Raw genomic sequence first — 27,215 nt, 5'->3', positions numbered from 1 at the left:
AGCTTTTGATGAGTAAATGTTGAAATTTAGGTGCAGATGGAAACTTAAGTGTTTTATTTATTTGCTCCACTGAATATTAAGAATGGATGAGCCACAGGGAAGAATTCAGAGCCATTAACTCAGCAGAACACTGTTTATTTATTGAACAATTATATTTTGAGCATCTGTGTAGTACCAGTTCCCATCTTTGGCATTACTTTCTAGCGCCAGAATCTTCCATGTGCCTCCGTAGGGCCAGCAGCCTTTTCTCACTCATCTCGGTGTCCCACGCAGTATCTGGATGAGTGATTTGCACCCAGTAGGTGGGTTTGCATGATTCCACACCTTTTGCTCACATTGGTCCTACTACCTGAAATGCCTTCTATCCAGTCCCTTTGTCCCCCTTCAGCTGGACAATCACTACTTGAACCATGAGAGCCCCAGTAAAATCTCAGCTCCCCTGAGAAGTCGTCTTCAACGGGCTGTGCGTGAGTTACTTTTTATTTGTTCCAGCAACACATCGTTCGGGACTCTGATCAAACTCAATCCGTTGTTTTGCGATTTGGAGTGTATGTATTTATCTCTCTCACCAGCTTCATGGCTCCCTAAAGCCACGGAAACTTTCTTACTTCTTTTTTGATGCCCTAGTGGCTGGAACCGAGTCTGCTACTCTATCCCCATAGCAGAACCCCATGCCGTTCTTTCAATCAGTACTAATTTCTTTTCTTTCTCCTATTTTTCTTTTTTCCCTTAATTCTATATCTGGCGTCTGAGTTTATAAATATCCTCATCCTATGAAAAAAAAAAAACAGAATCCTACATTGACTGTTCACATCCCTCTCTGGTGGAGAGAAAAGGAGCCTTGACTCCTGATTTTTTGATCTTTCCTTCTTTGCCAAGTACTCTCCACTCTCCGCCTCTATGTGTTCATGTCGCATTCACGCCTTAATCTCTTTCAATGAATATTCAGCTCCCATTGAAGCATTGAAAACCATCACCACCTCTATATTCTTAATTCCAATAGGGGTCTTGAGCCCTTATCTTGTTCAACTGCTCATCCTGTAGCTTTTTGAAACTTGAGACCCTTCTCTTAAATATTTCTGCTCCTTTGGTTTTGTGGACATTATTCTCTGATAATTCTTGTTCTTCCCCTCCTCCTATAATCTGCTTTATGGGATTCTTTTCTTCTTCCTTGTTCCTAAATAGAATTGCTCTGTGTGTGTTTCCCACCACTCTTGTCTCACACATATTCACTGGGAATTCTCATCCACTTCCAGAGCTCTAACCATCACTATTCATACTGACCTACAAATTTCTACTCTTAGCCCTGGCCTCTCTGATGATTTGGAGTCAAGGATTCTATAGCCTACTGGAAATTCTGACTCGAATGTTCAAAAGACACCTCAAACTCAACAGATTCAACAGGGAATTTGCCCCCATCCATCGACATTTCTTTTTCATTATTCTTTATCATCATGCATGATATCATCATCAGTCTAATCATCCAACCAGACTTAGGAGACATCGTAGACATCTTTCTTTCTCCACCCCACCTGCCCAGTCATCAAATCTTGCTAATTTTGTCCTCCCATTTTTTAAAAACTGTCAAATAGAAGGAATCTTTTTCAGACCATCGTTAGCCTAGGCTACTGTGTTGGCCTCCTCAATTTTGTCCGTGTCTCTTCCTAAATCTATTCACTGCCCCTACATTTGGAGTAATCCATCTAAAATGAAACTCTAACACAAAATGCTTCTGTTTAAAAGCCTTCAGAGGTTCCCTGTGGTCCCACAGGTCTAATCCTAGACCTTGATTTGTGAAGTTGATTCATTGAATAAATGCTGAGTTAGTGCCTTAGCATATGATTGGTTCCAGATCCTGGGTATACATGGGGGTGACGGGGAAGAATTTATGCCTTTAAGAAACTGCCAGTCATGTGAAAAGCTATGATTATGAAGTATGTGACCCCATTTAGCTCCTTTGCTTCATTTCCTGCCATTCTCTGCTTCAAAATTACCACTGCAGTAGCTTTGAAATGTTTTAGATCTTATATCCACCCCACCCGCCTTCATTCCTTTGCATGTTTCTCTCCTGGCTTGAAGTGTAGACCCCAGATGTGTCACCTCACAAATGTCTCTTGATCTCCTACGGCTTGCTTAGATGTCCTCTCCAGGGAACATTCCTTGGACACCCCTTCTTGGGGGTCCAGACTCCACAGAATGTGGGGTATACCCTGACTTTGCCCTATGCCATCACACCCAAAATATTACCTGTTTCTTTGTCTATCTCCTACTGTGGACTGTGAGACCTAATTAAAATTGTAGGGATACTCAACAAATACTTACTGAATGTTACCAAACTGGCCCAGAAAAGACCTTCCAAAAATGTTAATTTCACATTCCTTTTTGAAAGATCTCCTGCAGAGACTGCTGATAATTTTGAGGGAACACTTAAAAGGCAGTTGCCTTGAATTTAGATCTTCATATCCTAAATGTGGCTCCAGATGAAATCTTTATGGAGGAAGGATACTACACGTACTTATATTGTTAATTACAAACAAAAAAATAGTATTTCAAAAATGACACAAATAATGAACCCACATATTTCAGTTTTTTCTCAGATTGCCATGGTCGTCCCTAGATTTCACATTTCTAGAAGTTTCACACCTCAACTTATCAGCTATTCTCTTTGTTAACGTCTTCACAGTTAATTTGTAGTTGTTGATGGTTGTCAAAACAAGAAAACTCCAACTTAAGGATGATGTAGTTTCTTAGTTTGGTGTGTTAAAGCACTGAGTCATAAAATTTAGTTAGATTTGGCTTGGATTGAAGTTTAATTCTGTCATTTTAAAATAATGTGACATTGGAAAAAGAATGACTTTTTTTAGAAGAGTCTCCGTTTTATTAGATACAAAATAGAAATACAGGAAAACCTTGGTTTGTGAGCTTAATTCGTTCTAGCAACATGCTTGTAATCCAAAGCATTTGTCAAAGCAAATTTCCCCATAAGAAATCATGGAAGCTCAGAGGATTCATTCCACAACCCAAAGATATTCATATAAAAATGACTGCAGGGACGCCTGGGTGGCTCAGTCGGTTAAGCGTCCAACTTCAGCTCAGGTCATGATCTCGCGGTTTGTGAGTTCGAGCCCCGCATCGGGCTCTGCGCTGCTGGCCCAGAGCCTGGAGCCTGCTTTGGATTCTGTGTCTCCCCCTGCTCACGCTCTGTGTCTCTCTGTCTCTCAATAATAATAAACATTAAAAAATTTTTTTTAAATGATTGCAATGCTATAATAGAATACAAAATAATAAAGAAAACACAAAATATAAAGAAAACTAAACAAGTTAACCTGCACTTACCTTTTTGCAAACCTTCGTGGCATGTTTTTCTTCAAGTTATGTCCCACGTTGTTTCTGCTCACTCTTCTTCACACACAGTTTTAGTTCGGTATTGAACGTGTCCAGGTCAGTATATTACAACAAATAAATTACATTTTATGTAAGGGGGAGACGTCGCTCTTTCCCCAGACTGTCCTGTCTTTCCCTGGCTTATGACTGCGCTGTATCTCCTCCATCTTGCTGACCTTGATCACAACTTCTTCTGGATACAAGGTTGGGTCAAGAACGGACAGATAAAAAGAAAGCAAGTCTTCCTCGACGAGTACCTTTGCAAAGACTTAGAGTCGGTGCTTCTGGCAGGGTGAGTGCTAACGTTTTTTCCGTGCGGCGTTTTGGGGGCACATCTGGAGCATCCCTTCTTCTCTGGGATCTCTTACTTGTGATTCTTGATGAAGAAAAATGCATCTCTTTTCAGCTCCTTACTGACCAGTAGGGGACCCTTGGTAAATGGCTGGGAGAGTCCAGTTTCCTTTTACCCGAGATCCCCTTTCCCTCCAGGTGGGATCTGGGGCAACCCCTCTTCCTGAGGCTTTCTTTTGCACGTGGCTCCCCTCTGTGCCATGGGGAGCACGTGTTGCACGTGAGCTAGGCAGTCGCTCTCCAAACTGCAACCCCTACCCCTTCACTGGGTTTCAGCCTATCTTTCTTTAAGATTCTTTTTTTAGATGTCTCCGGTGTGAGTCAGACACCAATCAGCCGTACCCACCCCCCCCCCCACCCCAGGCTCCCGGGAACATCGATCCTGTTCTTTGAGCGATCGTGTTGAAGCGTGAGGTGAGGGGCTACTACCCGTCTCTTCTCCTGTTTGGGGGTGGGCAGGAGCACTCCCAACACTGCCAGGTCTCACTCAAGCACCACTCCTGATCCCAGCATGCTGCCATGTGGGTGAGCGGTCAAGAATCTCAGAAGGTGTAGTTTGGCTACCTTTTTTTAGGACCTGTATAGTGGGCGTATCCCTCTCTTTAGAATATAGTCTCTATTGTCTGGGGCTCCAGCTGAAGCTGAGGCCCAAAAAGCTGCATTTGAAATCCTATTTCATCCTTATTTGATCCCTAAGAGATGCTGGTCCTCCCGGTGTTGCCCACGTTTTACAGATGGGGACACTGAGGCACAGGGCAGGAGGTTATTGCGTGTTCACGGTCCCCCGGCTCTGTAGGCGGCGATCTGGTGAGAAGTCTCATCCAGAGATCCAGGTTTAGAAGTTGAAGCCTGGGGGCTCCTGGGTGGCTCCGTCGGCTAAGCATCCAACTCGGCTCAGGTCAGGATCCCACGGTCTGTGGGTTCGAGCCCCGCGTCGGGCTCTGTGCGGACAGCTCGGAGCCTGGAGCCTGCTTCGGATTCTGTGTCTCCCTCTCTCTCTCTCCCGCTCCCTTGCTCACGCTGTCTCTGTGGCTCTCTCAAAAATACATAAACATTAAAAAAAAAATTAAAAAGTTGAAATCTGAATGAGGTTATCAGGTTGACCTAGGGTTAGCAGGCAAACACTGCGGGTGACCTCAGGTCCTCAGGGGCCTCGAGGATGGAGGCTTAGGGGGTTGGGGTTGCTCCCTTCTCCTCTCTGGCCCAGAATGCGGGCGTGGCCCAGCAGTCCAAGCGGAGGGCTCTGGAGGAGAGCTTTGTGACCCTCCTCTCCTGGGAGACCCTTGTCTGTCTCTTTGTCCTGCCTGTGCTCCTCGGATGTAAATAATTTACGCTGGCAACGATTAGAGAGTGTGCTCTGTGTGGGATGAACCCGGTTCCCTTAATAACACTGCAGGCTTATATATAGCACAGTTCAGCCAAGGGCCCACGTGCTCTCCAGGCCACAGCCCGCATCAGCTGCCCCACATCCACCGGGCCACCCAGCGGGAGCGGGCCTGTGACTCACGCAAGGTCACGGGAGGTCAAGGGCAGTGCTCGGAATAGAACCAGCCTCTCTTTCACAGGCTCTAAACCCCAGTGGCCGGAAGCTCCCTTCATGAATATTGGAAAAAACAGCAGTCCTCCAAAGCATGGTAGTAGATATCCAGGGCTATCTCTAGTAAATGAGGATTGGAGGTTTAGTCCTTGAACATGGGAGTTTTTACTTGTAATGTATTTATTGTCTGTTTCTTTAGTGATTTTGGCAGGGGAGGCAGGTGCACAGTGGCTCAGCCGGTGGTAGGACAGAGAGTCAAGTGGATTCTCCAGATGTTGATAAAAACAGAGGGATTGATGAATGACCCTCCTGGGCAGCGTCGTAGAGCCGAAAAGGCTCATTTTAGCCCCGCACCATCCAATAAAAGTCCAACACCATCCGTGTGTGTAGTTTTAAAGTTTTAGCAGCCAGGGGCCCCTGAGTGGCTCAGTCAGTTAGGCGTCCGACTTCGGCTCAGGTCCTGAGTTCGTGGTTCAGGAGTTTGAGCCCCGCATCGGGCTCTGTGCTGACAGCCCGGAGCCTGGAACCTGCTTCGGATTCTGTGTCTCCCTCTCTCTCTGCCCCTCTCCTGCTCATGCTCTGTCTCACTTTGTCTCTCAAAAAGGAATAAACGTTAAAAGAAATTAAAGTTTTGGCAGCCACACTCAAACGATGAAAAAGAAACAGGTGAAAGAAATTTAAAGAATACATTTCAATAACCCAGTCCGGCCAAAATAGTAATATTTCAACATGTAACCAATATAAATATTAGTGAGATATCGTACCACATTTTTTTATTCCTGCTGGGTCTTGAAATCTGGCGGATGTGTATTTCACACTAACAGCACATCTCGATTTGGGCTAGCGATCTGGATTTCAAATGCTTCCCAGCCACGTGCGGTCAGTGGCTCCCAAATCGGACGGCGAGGCCTGCAGTTCTAGCTGTGTCCTTTGCCAGCTTTGTGGTGCTGAGCCACCTCCCTAACTTTCCCAAACCTCAGGTTCCCCGCCCTCCGTGTGTAAGGTGGAGACCATAAGTTGTTACTGCATTGCCACGAGGTCACGTGTGGAAAGCGGCTCTGTGGTTTCTAGGACATAGTAAATGCTCAATTAATACGCGGTTCCTCCCGCAGCTAAACTGCAGGAGACTGAACGACGGGTTGGCCTCTGACTACTCCCTCGCTCCTCCCTTCCATGGACATTTCTTTTCCTCTGAGGCATCTGCACCACCCACCCCTTCCCTTCCGTCAGGTGTCCGCTCAAAAACCGCTTTCCCGGAGGAGCTTTTCCTGAACACCACGTGTTTCGGGGAACAGCCTCGCTCCCAGTCCCCTTTATCTGCTTTGATTTTCTTTAGAGGCCTGCTCACCATCGCACATAGAGGTTCTGCCTCTGTGTTCACTCGTCCCAGCCCAGCGGAGAATACGTCCCCTGAGGGCCCTTGCTGCTGCTCTGCTCCTTTCATTTGATTTCCAGCTAAATATGTTAATGGATGAGTGAACGAATTCTTGAACATCTATAGTTCTTTGCTCTTAGTATACGTATAGCACGGAATTGGGATACGCAGTTCTTTCTTGGTGAGGGCAGGGGGGAGAGGGAGAGAGAGAGAGAGAGACAGACACACCCACACCCACACGCACGCACACACACGTGCACACACACACGCACACACACAACGTCTCTGCTTAATAAAACCTTACGTGTGGGGCCCCCGAGTGGCTCAGTCGATGAAGCTTCCGACTTCAGCTCAGGTCATGATCTCCTGGTTCATGAGTTCAAGCCTCACATTGGGCTCTCTGCTGTTGGCACAGAGCCTGCTTCAGGTCCTCTGTCCCCCCACCCCTCTCTCTCTCTATAAATAAATAAACTTAAAAAAAACCAAACCAAACAAAACAAAACCCCAAAACCTTACATGCTATTTAAGGACCTGCTCAAATACCGCCTGTTCTGTAGGATCCTTCCAAATCGCTGTGTTGGAAACAATGTCTGTACATCTATTTCTCCACCGAATATTTTTTGGTTGTTGTAGTTTTCATGACAGCCTATTTTATATTAAAATTCCTCTTGCGTGGGTATGATACCACCTCCCTTCATATGTTGAATCCCTAGAGGGTAGGACCTAATTTCAGCTGATGTGTGGTAAGGCTGGGGGATGTCGTGGAAACTATACAGACTTTATGCAAGGATATACATGGCTTGGGTCTTGAATCTAACACTCAGACGTTGTGAACTTAGGAGTCATCCAATGTCTCCAAGCCGCAAGGTTATCATCTGTTAAATGGGCAGTTGTACAGATCTCATGAAGAAACCTTTATTAACCTCTAGCCTGTACTGGGTACATTCGCTGCCACCAAGGGTACAGACTGCTTTAGACCCAAGTATACAGTAGACGCTCAATAAATATCAGTCACAGACCCTGCTATTCTCTTGGGCCTCTAGTACAGTTGGTACTATTTGGGGTCTGTTCCCATGAGTCCTAGCGTCTTCATGATATGACATGTCTGTTTCACACCTACTAGTCCTTACTCTTGCCCAGCAAAACATCCACTTCTCTTAACACGCACCTTTAGAAACTTTCATTTCCAGTTTTAGTGTTCTGTGGATTATTGTGATTTTCTGAGTCAACAGAGATGTGTCCAGACTTCTTCCACGAAGCACTCATCTCCACTTGCTGGGATGTAAATTGTCTCAGTGACATTTACTGTCCCAATGACAGAGAAGGCTCAAAACACAGCCACATGCACGTGCTGCCCTGCCCAGACAGTACGACAGAATGACCCCCAGGAGCTGGAAGACAGGAGCCGGGTCGTGGTCCTGTGGAGAGTTGAGTCAGCCAGGGTTTAACTTTTGCCCAGTTGACATTTGGGTCCAATGTTCTTTGCTGTGGGAATGTTCTGTACATTACAGGATGTTTAGCGGCATCCCTGACCCTGCCCATTAGATGCCTGTGGCACCCCCCTCTTTCGTGACACTCAAGATGTCCCTTGGAGGGGCACCTGGGTGGCTCAGTCGGTTGAGCATTCAACTTCGACTCGGGTCATGATCCCATGGTTTGTGAGTTCGAGCCCTGCATGGGGCTCTGCAGTGACAGTGTGGAGCCTGCTCGGGGTTCTCTCTCTTGCCCTCTTTCTCTGCCCCTCCCCCCTCACGCTTTCTCTCTTTCTCAAAGTAAACAAATTTAAAAAAAATAATATTTGTTAAAAAAAAGATGTCCTTCGGGGTTAACATGGCTGCCACTTGGGAAACACTGGATTAGATGGGTCAGCTGTCAGCCAATTCTAGGACTATGGGCTAAGAGCTTACCCTCTTACACACACACACACACACACACACGAGCTCTGCGGTTCCACGGACAGGCTCTTCCCCTTTTGAAAGCTGCAGGCCCCCTGCATCCTGTTTTCTTGCAAACGGCTGGCAGCCAAGCACTCTGTCGTGGGCCCTCACCCCGCACCCACTCCCAGCGGAAGCCCTGGAGAAGGGCTGAATGCGATTTCGGTGTATTGCAGCGCCCCCTGCCGGCCGTGCCGAACAACCGCTTCCGGCCCCTGCTTGCGGTCAGGTGGATGGTTTAGGCCGCTGGAGCTGCCCCGGTTCTGCCCTCGACACGCACTGCTTTGTTCGAGGCTCTGAACTGCACTTGAGGCCACGGGTTCTGGCGGCCCCCGGCTCTGCTCCCGTGCCTCTGTCCTTTGCCCCCGACAGCTGGGGCTTGCAGCGCCGAGATTTTTGCAGCTTCTCGTAATAACAGGGTGCAGTTGGGCGCCAGAGGGCCGTGGCCGCCTGGGTAGGAAATTCACATCTCTTGTCTGTTTTTTTTTTTACTTTCTCTTTCTTAGCTTTACTTTCTTCCCATTTTCAGCCGGAAGCGTAGACGACGAAGATATCCCATCTCTTCATGTTTACACATGGCGTTACACCTGACAACATGTTTATGTCTTCACCGTTTTTAATTTTTTTGGGGTGGGGGGAGGGGCGGAGGGAGAGGGAGAGGGAGAATCCCAGGCAGGCTCCGTTCTCAGCACAGAGCCCAACGCGGGGCTCACTCACGACTGTGAGATCGTGACCTGAGCCAAAAGCAAGAGTCGGACACTCAACCGACCGAGCCACCCAGGAGCCCCCCGTGTCTTGGCCGTTTTTAAATGGTAGGCCTAAAAATCTGAGCTTCGGAGAAGGGAGGTGATTGTCCTGCGTCACACAGCTCGCCCTGTGTAGAGACCGTCTTTTAAAGGTTCTGGCCAGTTATGAAGAGCAAAGCTGACCCAGGAACAAATAAATATAAGAAAAGATAACTAAGGACTGATGTACAGTTTCACAGAGTGAGCAGCGAGAACCGTGAGGAAGGAACAAACACTTTTAGAGAGAACGAAAGATGGGAAATGATCCCTGAGGACCCGACCTCAGCTGGCTACTGAAAAATAAATAGGACTTGGCCGGGCAGTGGAGACAGTATGCACAAGACCCCCCACCCCCCCACCAGGGAAGATGTGGACACGATCAGTGTTAACATTCATCATTGTCACTATCCTTCTCATCATTGATGCCATTTATTGAGCATTTACTAAATGGCAAGCCCTGGCTGGGACACTTTACAGAAGTTACGTCACTCCGTTCTCTCGCTAGGGGCTACTGTTAACCACATTTTGCCGACAGGGGAAGGAAGACACAGAGATATGAAATGACTTGCCTGAAATGATGCTGATTGTAACTGATGGAACCTGGGTTCAAATCTGCCTTTCAAATAATGAGCGAGATAAGCTCTTCTAGAATAAGTGGGGTTGGGGGCACAAGCACTGTGCTAATCTGATAATTAGAAAATGATGGTAAAGACGAGTGTCGAAAAGCTAAGCATGGCCTGTGGTCTCTCTTCTCTTCTCCCCATGAAGGGCCTCTGCCTCAGCTCTCCCTTAGTCTTAAACTTTTCTCCAACATGGCACCATTATGCTGTTATCAACACCCCCCCCCCAAAAAAAAGGGAGGTGGGCAAAACCCCACCTAATCTCTTCGCCTTTATTTTCCCATCTGAACCTCAGGGAGTTTGAGGCTCAGAATCCTCAACAGTGAAACCGCTGGCCACGTGTCCTTGGGGTCAAGGAGACATTCCACTGAGCAGTGTAGAACTGGACTTTCAGGAGCTCCGTAAACCTTCACCCGCAAGGTGTCCAGCCCCCAGAGTCATGGTCACAGGCCATCCTCAGACTTTGGGCATTCCTCCGATGACGCAGAAGCCAAGCGTGTACTCGCGTACGCGTCTGTGTGAGACGAGGGGAGAAAAGAGCTCCCGTTTGTGGAGTCTCGATCACAAGAGGCAGGTTGTCTGTGGAGCTACTGGGTGGGACAGACGCCTGAGTTCTACTGCCACATTCCTCACTGGCTGTATGAGACTCTGGTTCTGCCTTCGTCTGTTTCACTCGTCCTTCGAACACATACGCCTTGCATTCCTATGACGTGCCGAGTGCCATGGTGTAGGCATCGAAGCCCATCCTCTGTTTTGCCCTTGAGGCGGCTGCATCCCTAAGAGGCTAAGCATTTGTCCGTGTTCACACACTATGTGAACGGCGAAGCAAGAACGCGAGCCCAGGTCTCCCCAGGTGCCGTGCTCTTAACCAGAAACATACTGGGTTTTGTAAACCTTGATACACTTTACTGTTATGATGTTATGAAGATGTTTTAACCACATTTTTTTTTCTTTTCCTGTGTCTTTCTCTTCCTTTTGTTTTATTTTCTCTCTCTTTCTCTCTCTCTCTCTCTGTCTCTTTTTTTTTTTTACTCTTTCTCCTCAGGACTCCACAGAATGGAGCAAGAATGAGAGGAAAAAGGCCGGCAGAAAAGCATGAACTGGAGGTTTGTTGAGCTCCTCTACTTCCTGTTTGTATGGGGCCGTATCTCAGTGCAGCCCTCCCACCAGGAACCAGCTGGGACAGACCAACATGTCTCCAAGGAATTTGATTGGCTTATTTCAGACAGGGGGCCTTTCCACCACTCCAGGAGCTACCTATCCTTTGTGGAAAGACACCGTCAAGGATTTACAACCAGATATAAAATATACAGGTAAGATCTGGGTGAAGCTGGTCCCTGCCTCCCGCGCCTTTGATTCACAGAGTGCTTTTTGGCGTCCGGTGTTGGTAGGGCCTTGCCGCGTGGAGGACCGTCTGGGCCAAGGGATCGTGAGCCTTCAGCGGGTCGTTACTCGTCTTTTCACCTTGTTTTTGTACTTTGCACTAGAGATTGACAATGACAAGGAGAAGAGCAAATCGCTAACATTTATTGAGTGCTTACTGTGTGCCAAGCATGGTGCTTTACTTTGTACATGCCATCTCATCTAAGGTTTCGTAATCGCCGTCGGAGGTAGATTCCATTTGTTCTCTCCACTGTATGCATGAAGTAACTGATCCTCAGCTAGGTGAAAGTATTTGCCTGAAGTCACACAGTCAGTAAGTGCTGGGATTGGGGTTCAAACCCCGTTTTATCGGTATCCGTGGTCACAGAATTTTTAATCAAATTCAGCTATAGGTAGTGTTGTTTGCAAATGCCACTGATGTGCCCGTATCCTTCCCAAACATACTCACACATCTGGAAACAAGTAGGGACTGTCCACGGACAATGTTTTCTTGAGCAGGTCTGAAGTGGCTCTTGACTTTTTAGAATGCCATTCATCCAAAAAGGACTTAGCCCCAAGTTTTTTTTCTCTTTGAAACCATCTGAGATTCTCCCCATTCCGGGCTTTCACCTTCTCTTTGATTCTTCCACAGCTCTCTACACTTACATCTCTTTTGTTTTAAACCGTCTGAAATTAGAGAGTGCCTTTTTGTGTTTCTTTCTTCCCTTACTAGAAGCTCTTGGAAGGCAGGACTTCCATGCAATTCATTTTTGGATCCGATCCCTTGAGTGATTTTTTTTTTTTTTTTTTTTTTTTTGCTACAGTGTGTCAAAAGTGCACAATACGTGTTGTGTACCTAAATGAGTTGGAAAATGCCAAAAGCTCTCTAGAGGTATAATCTTTGTCTCAAGGTCAAGGAAGAAGGGGCACACCCTGACCCTCCTGGGCCAGTGAGAACAGGAGAGCTGGGGAACATGGTGGAGGAAAAGGATGCTGACTGCATCAGGGAAGGCTTGCGTTCAGGGCGTAAGTCTTTTTTTTTGTATTTGGTATGAAAATAGACATGTCTCCCTTGCACATTTGGGGGCATTATGGATTAGGGATGTGAGATTCATCCAGCCTCTACCAGCTGTACCTGCCTGTGGCTTATGCTGAATATTCAAACCCTACTTTGGAAGTTGGCCCACTAGTGGCTGAGGTTCTGCAGCGGTTCTATCTATGAAAGAGTTCAGAGATGAGCCTTGAAGGGTGCTAAGCAATCAGAGAGTTACTGGGGAGAGGTGCTCTGAGCCTGATGGAAAGCAAGACACAAAGAAGCGTGGACATGGGGTGGGCAAGAAAAGGGGGAAGGAACACAAGGATGAAAAATTAGGGGTATTTCCTCTTTAAAAAGAGAAGAATACCAGAATTTTAAAAACGTAATTATTGGGGTGCCCGGGTGGCTTAGTTGGTCGAGCTGCCGACTTCGGCTCAGGTCGTGATCTCACAGTTTGCAAGTTCGAGCCCTGCATCGGGCTTTCTGCTGTCAGAGCAAAGCCTGCTTTGGATCGCCTGTATCCTTCTCTCTCAGTCTCTCTCTCTCTTAAATAAAAAATAAATAAATAGATAGAAATGTAATTATTGATTCAGAAGCCCACTCCTGGGGACAACTATTCCTCAACTACCCAAGAACAATAGTTGTCTGCCTAATTTCAGAGTTGGATCCTTAACATAATTTCTGGCAGAATGCAGCCATTGCTATCTGTGAACACGCATAAACCAAATATGGGTGCTTCCCTGATTACTCAGCAGAATGCACCGGCATCTGAAATTCCTGGTGCTCGGAAAGATGGAGGCTGGAGATAAAGGATTGAGGGGAACGGGGCAAGTAGTGGAGATCTAGGAATGTTATCCTCTTTGTGTTTTGTCAGACGATAACTCCTTGGTTTCACATGTGGCTTTTGCTCCCACTTGAGCCTCCTGAAGCCACCTTCAAGTTGGATGACTGGGGTTCAAATTTCCTTTTTAAAGATCAGAAGGTGACTGACTTGAATAGAGTGAGGTAGCCGAGAAATGATGGAGTCTGGGGTGGAAACAAAGTCTGATTATAAATCCATAACCACGCCAATGAATACGGCAGAACTAAAGGCATCCGTTCATTATTTAGGAATGTTTCTTAGCGACTGCTGTATGCCTGGCCCGGTGTTAGACACTGGGGCTGTGTTGGCTTGAAGATGAGTAGTAATGATACAGTAGGAGGGCTATGCTTGAGTTTTAGACAGGAGCTATCCTGCATGTTAGATGATTAACATATGTTTGTGATTGCTGTTGAAATAACCTAGACTTCCGCGGATACCCTGAGTAGAACCATAGACACAAACGTTCGACAGTGGCAGCCTTTAATTGAGCACTTCAGATGTGCCATGAAAAGAGGCCATTCAATTCTCACAGCATCCTCTGTCAGGTGAGCAGTGCCTTGGCCTTTTATAGGTAGGAAGGCCAGGACTTGGGGAGGCGGAGTGCATTGACCCACTCGGTGGGACCCATGGACACATTCCTTGTGGTAAGGAACAGGAGCTGGGGTCCAAACACAGACCTGCCTGACCCCAAAGCCCTCCTTCCAGCCACTGTGCTGCATGGCTGCCCCTCCCCCAAGCCCGGTGCCCCAACGTCGAGTGTGTCAGAGTTCTGAAGGGAGTCTTGCAAACATTTTTCCTCCCAACCGCTTTGTGAACCTTTGGGGTTGGTTTTTGAGATGCTAAGAAGTGAAAGGTTGCTAGTGAGGTTGGGGGTCAGGACATCTGGATACTAACTCTAGCTTTCTGGGCATTGGTCTTGTGACATTAGTCAGGCTCCCTCCTCTCCTGGATCCTGCTTTCTTCGTCTGTCAAATGGTAGCCTTGAAATACATCAGTGGTTTTCAACCTGTGCTCTTGGAAATCTTGAGGATCGATTAAAGAAGTCAAAAAAGCCACTTTAGTGTGGGAAGATAGGCAAAGTGTGTGTGTGTGTGTGTGGGGGGGGTGCTCAGGCAGGATCCCCCCCCAGCTGTGCACGGTGCTTACACAAGAGAAGGTCTGACTCTGCTGTTTTCACGGTCTGATTTTACGTATCCTTTCCGTCGGATCCCACTGCTAAAGCAAAGTGTGCGGTCATCCAACAGGCTGATTTCTACCATGCTTTCTAGTTCTAAAATTAAGTATAAGATTTAACCAAGGTCACATGGTTAATTAAATGATGGAGTTCACCCCAGAAGTCAGGCCCCTGGTCATCTAGTTATTCCTTCCTTCCTCTATTTAATCTTCAAATAATTATTAAGTACCAGCAACAGGCCCAGCACTGTGTTTGGTACAGATGATATAATGATGAGTACAATGAACATGGTCCCTGCTCTCATAGGAGAGACTGACATTGATTAAACACACACACACACACACACACACACACACACACACACACAATAAGTGCTACAAAGGAAAAAAGAGCAGAGTAGGTGTAACTGGGAGATCATTAATACTGTAAACCTTGATCTGGAACCAGTTTCTTACATGCAAAGATTAAGTGGGGCTCCTATCATAATCTGCACGTGTACCCACATGCAAATAAGTACCCAGAGACATGGTGCCCATCCAGGCCAGGTTCAGACCAGAGCCAAAGCCAGCTAGGACATACTCATCAGGATAATAGTCAATTGACACTTTGTCCTCATTGAGTGCTGCTTTGTGGAAACACGAAACCGGTGATTTCCAGTGTGCCTTCTTATGTGCTAATGTGAACATAGCGTATTAGACAATAGACTTTTGCATCATGAAAGAAAGGCTTTCTCCAGGAATGCGCCATATTGTCTTATGCTGGAGAGCCAGCTTTATTGAGGTGTCTAGTCTTCAAGCTTTGGCCAGTTCACCCCACCCTGAACCCATGGCGGGCCCCAGGATGATCTGGGAGCTTCAGAAAGAAAAAAGTCTGAGAGGAGGTCTGCTCTCTGCACTTAAGTGGGGTAAGGCCATTTCTTCCCTTTCTTTCCTCATGCATATGCACACAGAGGCTGGTTTCAGCCCATAGAATCATGGTGGGGAGTCCGTGCCAATGGCAAGGATGGGAACCTTTCCCATTAAATCCCAGCAGAAGTCTTCTCTCACGTTGTTTCACAAGCAAAGCAATAATATGTGTACAGGCAGTGGTTTGGGTGCATGAGGCACACGCTCTGTCATGCGTAAGTCTCAGCTGCCACATGGAGGGAAGACTGGGCCATTTCCTGCCTGAACCTGCCAGTGTCGTTGAACTTGAAGTCAGGGAACCTGGGTGCTGGCCCACCTCTCCTGCCTCCTTCGTGCGTGCTTTTGGCCAAATAATGGACCTTTAGGAGCTTGTTTCTTCATCTGTAAAACGAGACTGTTAGTGAAGGTGATCTTCAAGGTCCTTGCCTTTTCTGAAATTCCATGATTCCATGAAATAATGTCCCCTGAGGATTTAGCCTGGGGTAGTGGAGAAGAGTGGACTTGGAGTCTGGAAACTTTGTTTATTTTTGAGCCACTTTCTAGCTTTCTCGTCCTGGGCCGAGGCATTCATGCATATTCACTCATTCATACATCAGTTGCTGTAAAATTTAGCTCTGGTCATAATGCCATGAGCTGTGCTACGATTTAGTGATCCCGAAATGACCAAGAGAAAACAGTGAGGCATATACCCTCACAAACACACATGCATGTGCACAACCTGTAGTGCCCGGCCCCTCCTCCACCAGACTTGGAGTTGAGGGTAGAAGGTAGAAGAAACATACAAGTCAATAAACAAACAGTTATCGTTCCATGGACAGGAATGGATAAGGAACGGCTCAGATCCTCAATTTTCTCCTCTGTAGAAAGGGATAATGATGTCTGGCCTACCTAGTAGGTCAAATGAGGTAAAGTTTGTGTAGGACTGCTTTATGAAATTTAAATGTTCTTCTAGCTACAAATGTTTTTTTTTTTCATTAAGGCTCTAAGTCATCATTCTAAAAAGAAATCATTGATTTTCACTTTCTGCTAAGCCCATACATATATTAGTCATTAAATACTCACAGCCCTTCTGGGAGGGAAATACTATTATTGTCCATATTATGAATGAGAATACTAAGGCACCAAGAGGGTAAGCAAATTGTCCAGGGTCACACATCTGGAAAGTGGCACAGCTGGGAATCAGAAGCGGGCCTCTGAGACCCCACAAGAGCCCTTACCTTATGCTGTCATGACTCTCTCTGGTTTTTAGTTACCTGGTTCACCATCAAATACTGAGAAACTCCTTTTGCCAGTGGGCAAATTGCAACCTCTTTGAGGCTCAGTTTTCTCATTTGTAAGATGGAGCTAATATTAAATGCCTTGTGTGCTTGTGGTAAGAAGTAACTTTGATATCAAACGTGTAGAGCTTGGGGCGCCTGGGTGGCTCGGTCGGTTAAGCGTCCGACTTCGGCTCACGTCATGATCTCATAGTCCGTGAGTTCGAGCCCCGCGTCGGGCTCTGTGCTGACAGCTCAGAGCCTGGAACCTGTTTCAGATTCTGTGTCTCCCTCTTTCTCTGCCCCTCCCCTGTTCATGCTCTGTCTCTCTCTGTCTCAAAAATAAATAAACGTTAAAAAAAAAACCATGTAGGGCTTGAAATTTTGCAGGACCTGTATAAATTCGACTTGACCCCTTTACCTCAGAGTAAAGGGCCGACTGCATTGCTAAAAATTATTTATTTTGTTCTTGAGACGATTTAGAAGTCAGTCTGGTCTGAAAAAGCTCCGTTTGGTCCAAAGATGTTTCCTGCCTTTTTGGATTTTATTTTCTGTTTATTTTTTTCCCTGACTTTGCAATCATCAGTAATGGGAAAATGTAGCAATTATTTCGGGGGCGTACTTAATAGAAAAATTATAGAACCCTTTGTACACTTGGTTCTGGAGAGTCAGGGCGGAGGGGAGATACTGACAATGGCAGGCACTATGCCGCAAGAGGTGCTTTCAGATTGAGTGGTTTTCCCTGCAGGTTGCTGAGCAAGTGATTTGTGGCTTATGGTGCACCTTCCTTTGAGCCCAAAATAAGTACCTAAAAGTTGAATGTAAATCGAATCCTGGGAAACCAAGTCTGATTGCCTAACTGTCTTGCATAGTTATTTCAGACTTGCATGAATCTCAGTTCTAATCTGATATCCTAATGGTTCCCTGACGTATTTCACAAAAATATCTATAGTAGGTTTTGCGGTAAAGCTACTTGGCTGAATGAATGGGGCTGGGGCTAGGTGGACGGTCTCCCTCAGATGAATGAGATGCGGTCCTTATCCAGAAATCATTCAAGAGTATCTGTTGGGTACCTAGGTATGCCAGATGCTGTGCACTGGGGAACCAATAAAGTACAAGGTAGAGTGGTCCCTGCCTTCTAGGAGCTTACAGACAAGCGGTAGCAATGGAGAGGTCTGCCACTGCACCACTCAGGATGCTTGTGGCTGAACTTGAAAGGAAACCAGCAGCCTCTGGATTCCAGACAGGATCTTAGTATCCCATGGTGCCAGTGTTAGATTTCTATTAGCATAGGGAAATTGAGTCTAAATCAGCATTTCTTAAAGTAGATTATATAGAACTCCAGCTCAATGTGATGTTAAAAGGTGTTTTTTGGAACGGCAACAAAAAAGATCCCACAGTCAAATAAATGATAACAATGATGGCAAGTTCATTGCTAGCATTGAAAGCTTACCAAGGGTCCAGTATGAACACACTGAGTATAAATTATTCCGACTGATTGATCCTTCCAGTCATTCTGTGCACTAGGTATTGTCATCATCTCTGTTTACATAACTTCTCCAAGGAAAGAGAGCTAATTTCTGGGAGAGTAGGCTATGTCACAGGTAAGCAGATTCCAGAGCCTGTGTGTTTAACCGTTGTTAACCATTGCTTCCCAAATTTGATCAAATCTCTTTGACCTTGCAAGCTCTTATTCTCAGAGGTATTAGAATTCTAACAGCAGGTTTAAGGAGTTGCTGGTTCTACCTGGCTTTGAGTCTTCCCCTTTTGGACACCAGCCTGTGTCAAAGCTCTTTTTTTTTTTTTTTTAATGTTTATTTATTTTTTTGAGACAGAAAGAGAGCATGAGCTGGGGTGGGGCAAGAGAGAGAGACAGAGACTGAGGATCTGAAGTGGGCTCTGTGCTGACAGCAGAGAGCCCAGGGTGGGGCTCAAACTCGCAAACCAAACTGTGAGATCGTGACCTGAGTCTAAGTCTGATGCTTAGCCACCCAGGCTAAGACACCCACCTGTGTCATAGCTCTTAAAGGGACACCTCTTTAACTTGGAGAGCTAGCACTTGGCCAAGGAAGTGGGACAGTGATTGCCAGTCGGGGGTGATTTTGCTCTCTAAAGGGACATTTGGAAATGTCTGGGGGCATTTTTGGTTGCCACAGTTTGTTATGCAAATGGGTGCTGCCAGCATTTAGAGGTCAGGGATCAGGGACACTGCTAAACATCTGATAATGTACAAATAGCTCTCTGCAGCAAAGAATGATCTGACACATAATGTCAGTAGTGTTGAGGTAGAGACATTCTGCTCTGGAGCAAGTATTTTTGGAACAAAAGGAAAAGGGCTGGTGAGAAGGATATTGGAATAAATAGTCTTAGAATTTGGTCTTCATGAGTTTGAGTTGGAATGCTTGCAATATAGACATCAGTGTAATGGCCACGTTCCCAAAGAGTCTGGCTGCAGGACCAAAGGGGAAGTGATTTTGCATGTTTCAAGACATGGCCTCAGACCAGAGTGCAAGTTAATGCATTTAGGAAGGTGAATCAATTTTTGCTTCCTGCTGCAGAGAGGCAGTATTTAAGGGAAACCAGTTTTCTCCTCCAGAAACAAACAAACAAACAAACAAACAAACAAAAAACAATCTCCATTCTTCTAGAAGGCCTGGGAGATCTGGTGGGTTTCTCCTCTGACTACAGAATTCCTTAGGAAGTAAGATGTTTACGCTCTGTTGCTAGGTTCAGATATACATGGCCTGAGTTATTAAAAACCAGTTTGGACCAAGTGGGTTAACAGACACTTTTTATCCCTTTAAGAGCATGCCCAGTACGTATGGAAGAAGATGAGAGTGGGACAGTGTCCCCTGTTGATAGTTATCAACTATAGCCACTTAAAGAATGGTGTCACTGGTGAGAACCATTACCCTATACCCTCCCCCTACATTGTCCCTCATTTAATCCAAATTTCTGATCAACTTCTCCCTGAATAGAGAGGGTTGGGGAAGGATACACAGCAAACACCCCCCTGGCCACGTGGAGTCGATTCAAAGATAATCTTTTGTGTTGATTATTTAAAATTGATCTTCCACTTCCAAGAATGATAGCTTTATTGCTACCAAATTGCTACCTTTGCTATCCTTTACCTTTTTGCTGCCTTGTCATTACTGAGCTGACTTCGTGAGCTGCAAACTTGAGTTTGCTTCGATCTTGGCCAAGCAATGACCCAGCTTTAGTGAGAAGCAATGACCGAAAATGGACAGGCTTGTACACCTGCCTCACACGGAGCTGCCGACACCAAACATGTCCACTGTTAGGACCTGGGGAATTTGGAAGGGAGGAGAGACAAGGCCTTGCAGCTTCAGACTCCACGCTCCAAACCTTGGCCAAGGAAGCAGGAACTGGATCCATGATCTGGAGCACCCAGCAGCTTTGTCCTTCCTTTGAAAAATGTTTACTGATCTCCAAACTCCTACCAGCGGGGGGCGCTGCACTGTTCCCTTGGGGTTAAGAAGGGGAAACTTTGATCCCTGCCCTCAAGGAATTCATTATATCTTGGGGAAAATTGACTGAAAGACAAATGAGCACAGTGCATGTGTTAAGTTCCCTGGGTGAGCAATGCCCTTGGTGCTGTGTTTGGGGGTGGGGGGGCTTCCCCTAGCATTGGGGTTGTGATGGTGGGGAAGTGTGGGCTGAAAAGACAAGTCTAAGAAGGCATCCTAGAGGAACGGGCATTGAACTCAGTGTTCAAGGACGATTAGGAATTTGTGAGAAGGCTGTCAAAAGAAAAGCAGCCCAGGCAGATGGAGGAGAGTCTGCAAAGATAAGAGGTAGGAGAAAGCCTAGATCTATAGGTGTGTGTGTGTGTGTGTGTGTGTGTGTGTGTGTGTGTTGCAGTGACTTAGGGCATAAGGCTGAACAGCAGCTTGGAGGCAACAGTGAAAGAGATTTGGAATGGCAAATTGATTTCAACCAAACTCTAGCTAATTGTCAGAATATTACTAGACACCTATTTAGAGCAATGCTTTTTCTTTCTGTTGGTTTTACATTTCTTAACCCTGACTCATCTTCATTTTCTTTTCATATTGACACTCAATAAACAGATACAGACGCAGTACAGACAGAGCTAAAGATGTATGATTGAAATGAAAATTCATGAAAAAAAATACTTAACCTTGGTACATGTGATATATTTTGATATTTACTGTTCTTTTCCATTCTGCCTATTCCTTTCTGATTCATTTATTTTTTTCAATTCTTTTTAATGTCTATTTATTTTTGAGGGACAGAGAGAGACAGAGCATGAGCAGGGGAGGGGCAGAGAGAGGGGAGACACAGACTCTGAAGCAGGCTCCGGGCTCTGAGCTGTCAGCACAGAGCCTGATGCGGGGCTTGAACTCATGAGCCGTGAGATCATGACCTGAGCCGATTTCAACCTCCACCTGTGGAGTGGGCCTTACAGTCTGAAAGACACTGACTTTGAGTCTATACTGTGGTCAGTTGGGGCTCAGAGGACAGTTGTGCCGGGTTTGATTCTCAGAGTTTGCCATGGGCTCAGGTTAGAACCTGTGCCTTTCCTGATGTGGGCAACAGAATGATGAAGTGTTTGGAACATGGGATGGACGTGGTCTGATAATGCATTTAGAAATACCGCGCTGGCTGCAGCGTGCTGACTGAGTGGAAGAGAGTAAGAGAGAAGGGTTCGGAAGCTGTGGCAATAATTCAAGGGAGAGGAAGGGAGCGCCCGAGCCAAGACGGAGGCAGTAAAGATGGAGTTCATTAACTCCCAAGTACGACTCAGTGCCACCAGGAGAGTTCCTCCGGACCTACCCGTCAGGCAGTCCTCTTCCCGGGCTACAACCAGACTTACCTGCCCCAATTCCATTCTTGGCACCCTTTGGCAGGATGCATTTTTTTATGTACAATTCAACAGCTGCTGGATACTTTTGTATCCCTTATGAAAGGAATCAGAATACCCAGGCTTCTGCCTCCAGGCCGTTTCTTTATCTCTCAAGGCCTTCCTTCTGGGCATAAGAATTACTGAGTCTCATTAGCGGTGGATTCCCAGACTGGCTTGGAGGAAGGCTTTGCAGCCCAGCCTTTATCTGTGCCTGGCTTGTCTCTGCAAACCTCGGTGGAAACTTCCAGCCCCAAGTCAGTCTCTAAGCCTATGTGAACTTAAACCAGTCGCTATACTTGAGCGACGGGAAGGAAATCTTTAGATTCAAGCCGATTTTGGTTTGAATCCTGGCTCTGTCATTTCCCACCTATGAGATCCGGGGTGTGTTGCCGAAACTTTCTGACCTCAACTTGTCTATCTGTAACATGGGGAGACATTCCATAATTGTAAAGATTTGAGAAGATAACAAAGGATCACATTTAGCACAGAACAAGTGCTTGAGGACGGGTAGTTAAACTCAATATCCGAAGCACCATTCCCTGGAAATTCAGCAACAGGGACTCCGAGAAGGTTTGCAGGAGACCTCCGACAGCAGGAGGGGTCTGAGGTCTGCGTGGAAGAGGTGTCCTAGGATGACAACACTGGCTCCATTCTTAGACCAAGAGGACACTTGTTAGGAGGCAGATAAAAAGGAACAGAAAGAGGAAGATTTCTGATGCCCTGAAGCACGTGCGGCAGGGATCCAGAGGCTACGTACTGACAAGGTACCCTTAAGCTAGCAGCAGGCGTTGATTCATGTAAACAGCACACATCCCATGATTTGCAAACGTCTAACTTATTAATCAGCCCAGGTGATGGGGCGCAGTCTGCGGTATCTCATCTTCCAGTGCCCGCTGCACGGTGTCCACCAGGTTATCTTTGATGTGTCATGCTCAGGAGACGTTGATCCCCGAGGGATGGCTTTTCGCCCAGGCACCTTCCGGCCATCAGCCGCATTTCAGAACGGGGTGTGGTTGTGTGGTGGGGGTAACTCTACTTCTTTTCAAATTGCCTGCGTGTTATCCAGAGAAGGTCAGCAAGGTGCAGCCTCCATCCCTGAGCACTTGTGACATCCTGTCTGTGACTCTAGCGTGACATCCAGTCTTACATTCCATTTGTGAGGGGAGGTGTGGCTTGTGTGGGCAGGAAGGAATGGAATACAAACGATATGGGTCTCTGCACCGCAGAATGGTTTGGGATTGTACTATTTGGGAAGGAATTGCTCACCTGTGCATTAATTCAGCCTATATTGGCTGAGTCTCTGTGTTGTGCAAGAACTGTAGGAGCGTCTGATGCCAACGAAGCAGTACTAATCCACACCCCGAGGAGCACCGGAGGGGAGCTGGTGAGAGATAGACAGTAAGGAGTCACATTGCTCCCTCCTCTAGGGGTGCTGGGGAAGAAGAAGAATATTGAGTGGTGTTGCGAAGAAGGGGCACTTCCGGTGGTCTTGCAAGATTAAGGAAGGATTTCAAAAAGAGGATTTTTATTCTTGTTTTAACTTGAGATCTGGACAGTAGAGTTAGACATAAGAAGGTAGTGTGTGTGTGTGTGTGTGTGTGTGTGTGTGTTGAGGTTGTGTCCAGAAAGGGACAGACTTATCCTGGGGTCTGCAGTAAGTCACTGTGAGTGACAGGCAGAGAAAATGTTAGCATGCACGCCAGAGAAGTGAGCTGGGGACTAGGTCATGGAGCCCTATGTATGTTACATAAAAGACATTGAACTTTATCCTAACATGGTGCCTTCCACACTTTCTCATTTCAGGATGTTCTGAGTGATTTTGTTATGGTTCCTGTAGGAACCAGGGAAATACTAATTCTGTTTATTGAGTAGTTACGTTCAAACAACTTAATGAAATATTTATGTCCCCAAAAGTTTAGTGGCCATTTGAAAAATGATGTGTGCAAATCTAAAGAAAAAGCCGTATTTTAATTTTATTCTTTTTTAAAAAATTTTTTTTTAACGTTTATTTTTGAGAGAAAGAGACAGAGCATGAGTGGGAGAGGGGCAGAGAGAAAGGGAGACACAGAACTGGAAGCAGGTTCCAGGCTCTGAGCTGTCAGCACAGAGCCCGATGCGGGGCTCGAACTCATAGACCGCGAGATCATGACCTGAGCCGAAGTCGGACGCTCAACCGACAGAGCCACCCAGGCACTCCTAATTTTATTCTTAAATAACCACAGCTTCGGGGCGCCTGGGTGGCTCCGTCGGTTGAGCGTCCGACTTTGGCTCAGGTCATGATCTCACGGTCTGTGAGTTCCAGCCCCACATCGGGCTCTGTGCTGACAGCTCGGAGCCTGGAGCCTGTTTCAGATTCTGTGTCTCCCTCTCATGCTCTGTCTCAAAAATAAACAAACATTAAAAAGAAAATAATAACCACAGCTTCTCCTACATATGCTTTGCAAACGGATACTGCCCCCCTCATTTCCTATTCCTCGTTAATTTTTCTGCGGTACTTTGTAGTTGTATCAACTGCTAAAAATCCACCTTAATGAAGATAGACCATATGAAAGAAAGGTTTGTATATGTTTATACAACATATGTTTTAATGTTGAAACTGTATACTATTTCAGGTTAGTAATTTTGCGGATGCCCAATAAAGGGCAAATACCCCTCCCTTCTCTCGAACATTTATAACATCCCCTGTGTCCCCATGAGTTTTCTCTGTAGCATCTCAGCACACAATTCAGGAATCATGTCCTAAGGACAATGGGGAGCTCTTTAGAGGATTTTGCCCAGATGGAGAGCATGTCACATTGTCACCACTGGAAGGTGACTGCTGCTAAAATGGGGAGAGTAGACTGATGGGGGAAAGTTGGGAAAGGGTGCAAAATGTATAACGGGGAACAGGAACGCTATGGCAGTGACCCAGGTAAGAGAGGAAGGTGTCTTGGACTAAAGTAGCATCAATGGGGATTTGAGATACATGTATTTTTTAATTTTTATTTTGAAATGGGCAAGAAGTTGCAAAGACAGTAAAAGGGGGTCTCATGTACTTTTTCCCCAGTTTCCCCCAATGGTTACATCTAATATAACTATAATATAATATAATATAATATAATATAATATAATATAATATATCAAAACCAAGAGATTGATATTGGTACAATGGATGGGTATCATTCTGCGTCATTTTATCACACGTGTAGATTCATGTAACCATCGCCACCATCAAAACGCCATCACCACGAAGATCTCGTGTGCTATCCCTTTATTATCACACCTCTCCCTCCTCCCCTGCCATCCTTAACCCCTGACACTCACTGATTTGTTCTCCACCTCTATGAGTCCCTTATTTCAAGAAATGCCGTACAAATGAAATCATAACTTGAGGTACGTTAAGGTGATGGAAGTATCAGTATTGGAATTCGAAGGTTGCAAAGGACTTGGCAAGATCACACCTGAAGTGGCGAATCACTGGATCCGGGTCAAACAGGAAAAAGAGACGGGGAGCATTTTTCATAGGGTCAGTTGTGTGGGTGGTGGTGCTTTTCATCAAGATAAGCAACCCTGTAAGGCAAAGAGACTCTGGGGTTGTGTGTGATTGAAGATGACGAGTCAGCTTTGCCACTGGTAAATTGAAACTAGCCATGACATCCAAATGGAGACTTAGCAAGCAGTTGTATAAATGGCTCTGGCCCTTCGATAAAAAAATATATGGTATTCGGCATCATCAGGTTACCGATAGCGATTGTTAGATGTCCCCTAAGGATGTGTTCACTCAGAGGAGCCTGCTTAGCATGTGCAGAGAAAAACACTGAGTGGCTGAGGACTGGCCGATGGTGGAGGAGGGCAGTCAGGGACATCTGGTACCACGGAAGCTACAATAAATGAATGTTTTAAGAAGGAAGATGTGGGTAATCAGGGGCCATGGTTTCTGATAGAGAACATCAAGTGAGAACTGAAAATAGCCTTTTGTGCTTAAAATCTTGACCTTGGCAAGAGATGTTTAAATATAATGTTGGGGACAGGAGCCAGATTGCAGTGGTTGAGAAGTAAGTGAGAAACAAGGAAGTAGACTTTTTTTTTTTTTTTTTTAAGAATCATAACTAAGAAAGAGAGCAGAGAGGTTTTTGTTGTTCTTTGGTTTCTAAGGGAGGAGACCATTAAGAAAGGGAGGTTCTGAGTGGAGTTATTTGTGATGAAGCGTTTCCTCAAGAGGCAGGGAGGGAGGTAAAGCATCCATGGAGGTAAAAGGAGGGACAGCTTTCAGCTGAAGTAGGAAGAAAGAAAGGAAAGAGAGCGTGTGGGTGCAAATCTATTGATTTTATTCAGGATTTGAAAGGACTCCCCACGGCCTCTGTTCTCTTTGTGAAGTAGAAATCCAGTGTGAAACCAATTGCTGAGGAAGGGGGACTTGGGGAGTGCCAAAAAGGGTTTGGAGTGTTTTGAAGTCATTGGTCTGTAGAAAGGTAGAAGGATCTGATTAAGGAAATATACAAAGATCACCAGGAAGCATTGAGGGCTCTGATAATGTTGATAACCATCAACTGATAAGGGCTCTAGTCTGTGCAGCTGGGCTATTGTTCTCCAAAAGAACTGAACTTTTGAGGTAAGAGCATGCATGGTGGACGGAGGTTCAAATGGGGTGGGGGTTTGCCAAGTAGACAAGATGAAAGAGTAATTGTGTAGCGGTTGACAGTATTGGCAAAAAGTAAACAGATGGATCATTGGAATTAAGTCGATCTAGAAAGAAGTGAAGACATTAGATCGTGGGTAGAGGGAAAGGAGATCGTCACGGGCCCGGAGGTCTTAAAGAGGTAGGGAGCGGGTGTTGTGACGGACAAGTCTGAGAATGGAATCTTTTGATAGGACATGTCAGAGTTAAGGGACTTTGGGAGATGACACATTCCAGGAGTAACCATGGCAGGAAGTAGGGGCTGGAAGAGGGAGGAAATGGAGATCATTGGAGTGGAATAGGTCAAGGGGCCGAGAGGCTGAGGGTATTGGATTCTAGTCACATGGGGTGAAGGGAGAACTTGGGGGTGAAGACACAGTGTGAAAATCACGTGCTCAGGTGTTTATTTAACATGAGAGCGCTCTTTGGAGGCTGGTTATTGAACACAAAAAGGAAGAAATGAAGGAAGAGAATGGGGTAGATAACTCCATCTACGACAGAAGATTTGCATTTGAGTCTTTTTTCTTTCTCCATTAGATCTTTGAATAACGATCTATTCTCTCTGAGCCTCAATTTTCTTTTCCTTAAAGAGGAACTTAAAATCTGTACCTCCCCCCACAGAGCTGTAGAATGTGATGCTCAAGAGAGAAAGTGGAAGTGGGGGGCCCGGGTGGCTCAGTTGGTTGAGTGTCCAACTTCGGCTCAGGTCACGATCTTGCAGTTTGTGAGTTTGAGCCTTGCATCGGGCTCTGTGCTGACAGCTCAGAGCCTGGAGCCTTCTTTGGATTCTGTCTCTCTCTCTCTCTCTCTCTCTCTCTCTCTCTCTCTGCCTCTTGCCTGCTCACACTCTGTCTCTCTCTCACATGCAAAAATAAATAAACATTAAAAAGAGAGAGAGAGAAAGAGAGAAATTAGAAGTAAATGTGCTTGGTAACCCCTGCACCTTCGTGTAGATACGGACCCTATTGTTCCTGTCTACTGGCCCCCGAGGACTGGCTTTGGATTCCTTCCACAGCACTGATGGAAGATAGTGCGTTGGTACCTAATAATTGCATTTGAATGGCCTGATTTCAGAATATCATTTTAGGATAA

The 27,215-nt window shown here is 46.0% G+C and overlaps 1 protein-coding gene across 2 annotated transcripts in view; it reads left to right on the top strand.

The window, feature by feature from the left end:
• BRINP1 (BMP/retinoic acid inducible neural specific 1) overlaps window positions 1–27,215 on the top strand; it is a 173,439-nt gene that overhangs the window by 37,335 nt on the left and 108,889 nt on the right. Inside the window, exons 1-2 of one of the 2 annotated variants that reach the window (XM_042964825.1) lie at window positions 3,608–3,676; window positions 11,032–11,299. In XM_042964825.1, coding sequence (XP_042820759.1) covers window positions 11,082–11,299 — 218 coding nt within the window. In that variant the 5' untranslated portion in view covers window positions 3,608–3,676; window positions 11,032–11,081. Of the gene's footprint in view, window positions 1–3,607; window positions 3,677–11,031; window positions 11,300–27,215 lie in introns of those variants that run through there. The other variant, XM_042964823.1, reaches the window with a different exon arrangement.

This window comes from Panthera tigris, chromosome D4, assembly GCF_018350195.1.
Source record: "Panthera tigris isolate Pti1 chromosome D4, P.tigris_Pti1_mat1.1, whole genome shotgun sequence".
NCBI lineage: Eukaryota > Metazoa > Chordata > Mammalia > Carnivora > Felidae > Panthera > Panthera tigris.
This window is presented reverse-complemented; position numbering and strand designations above follow the sequence as displayed.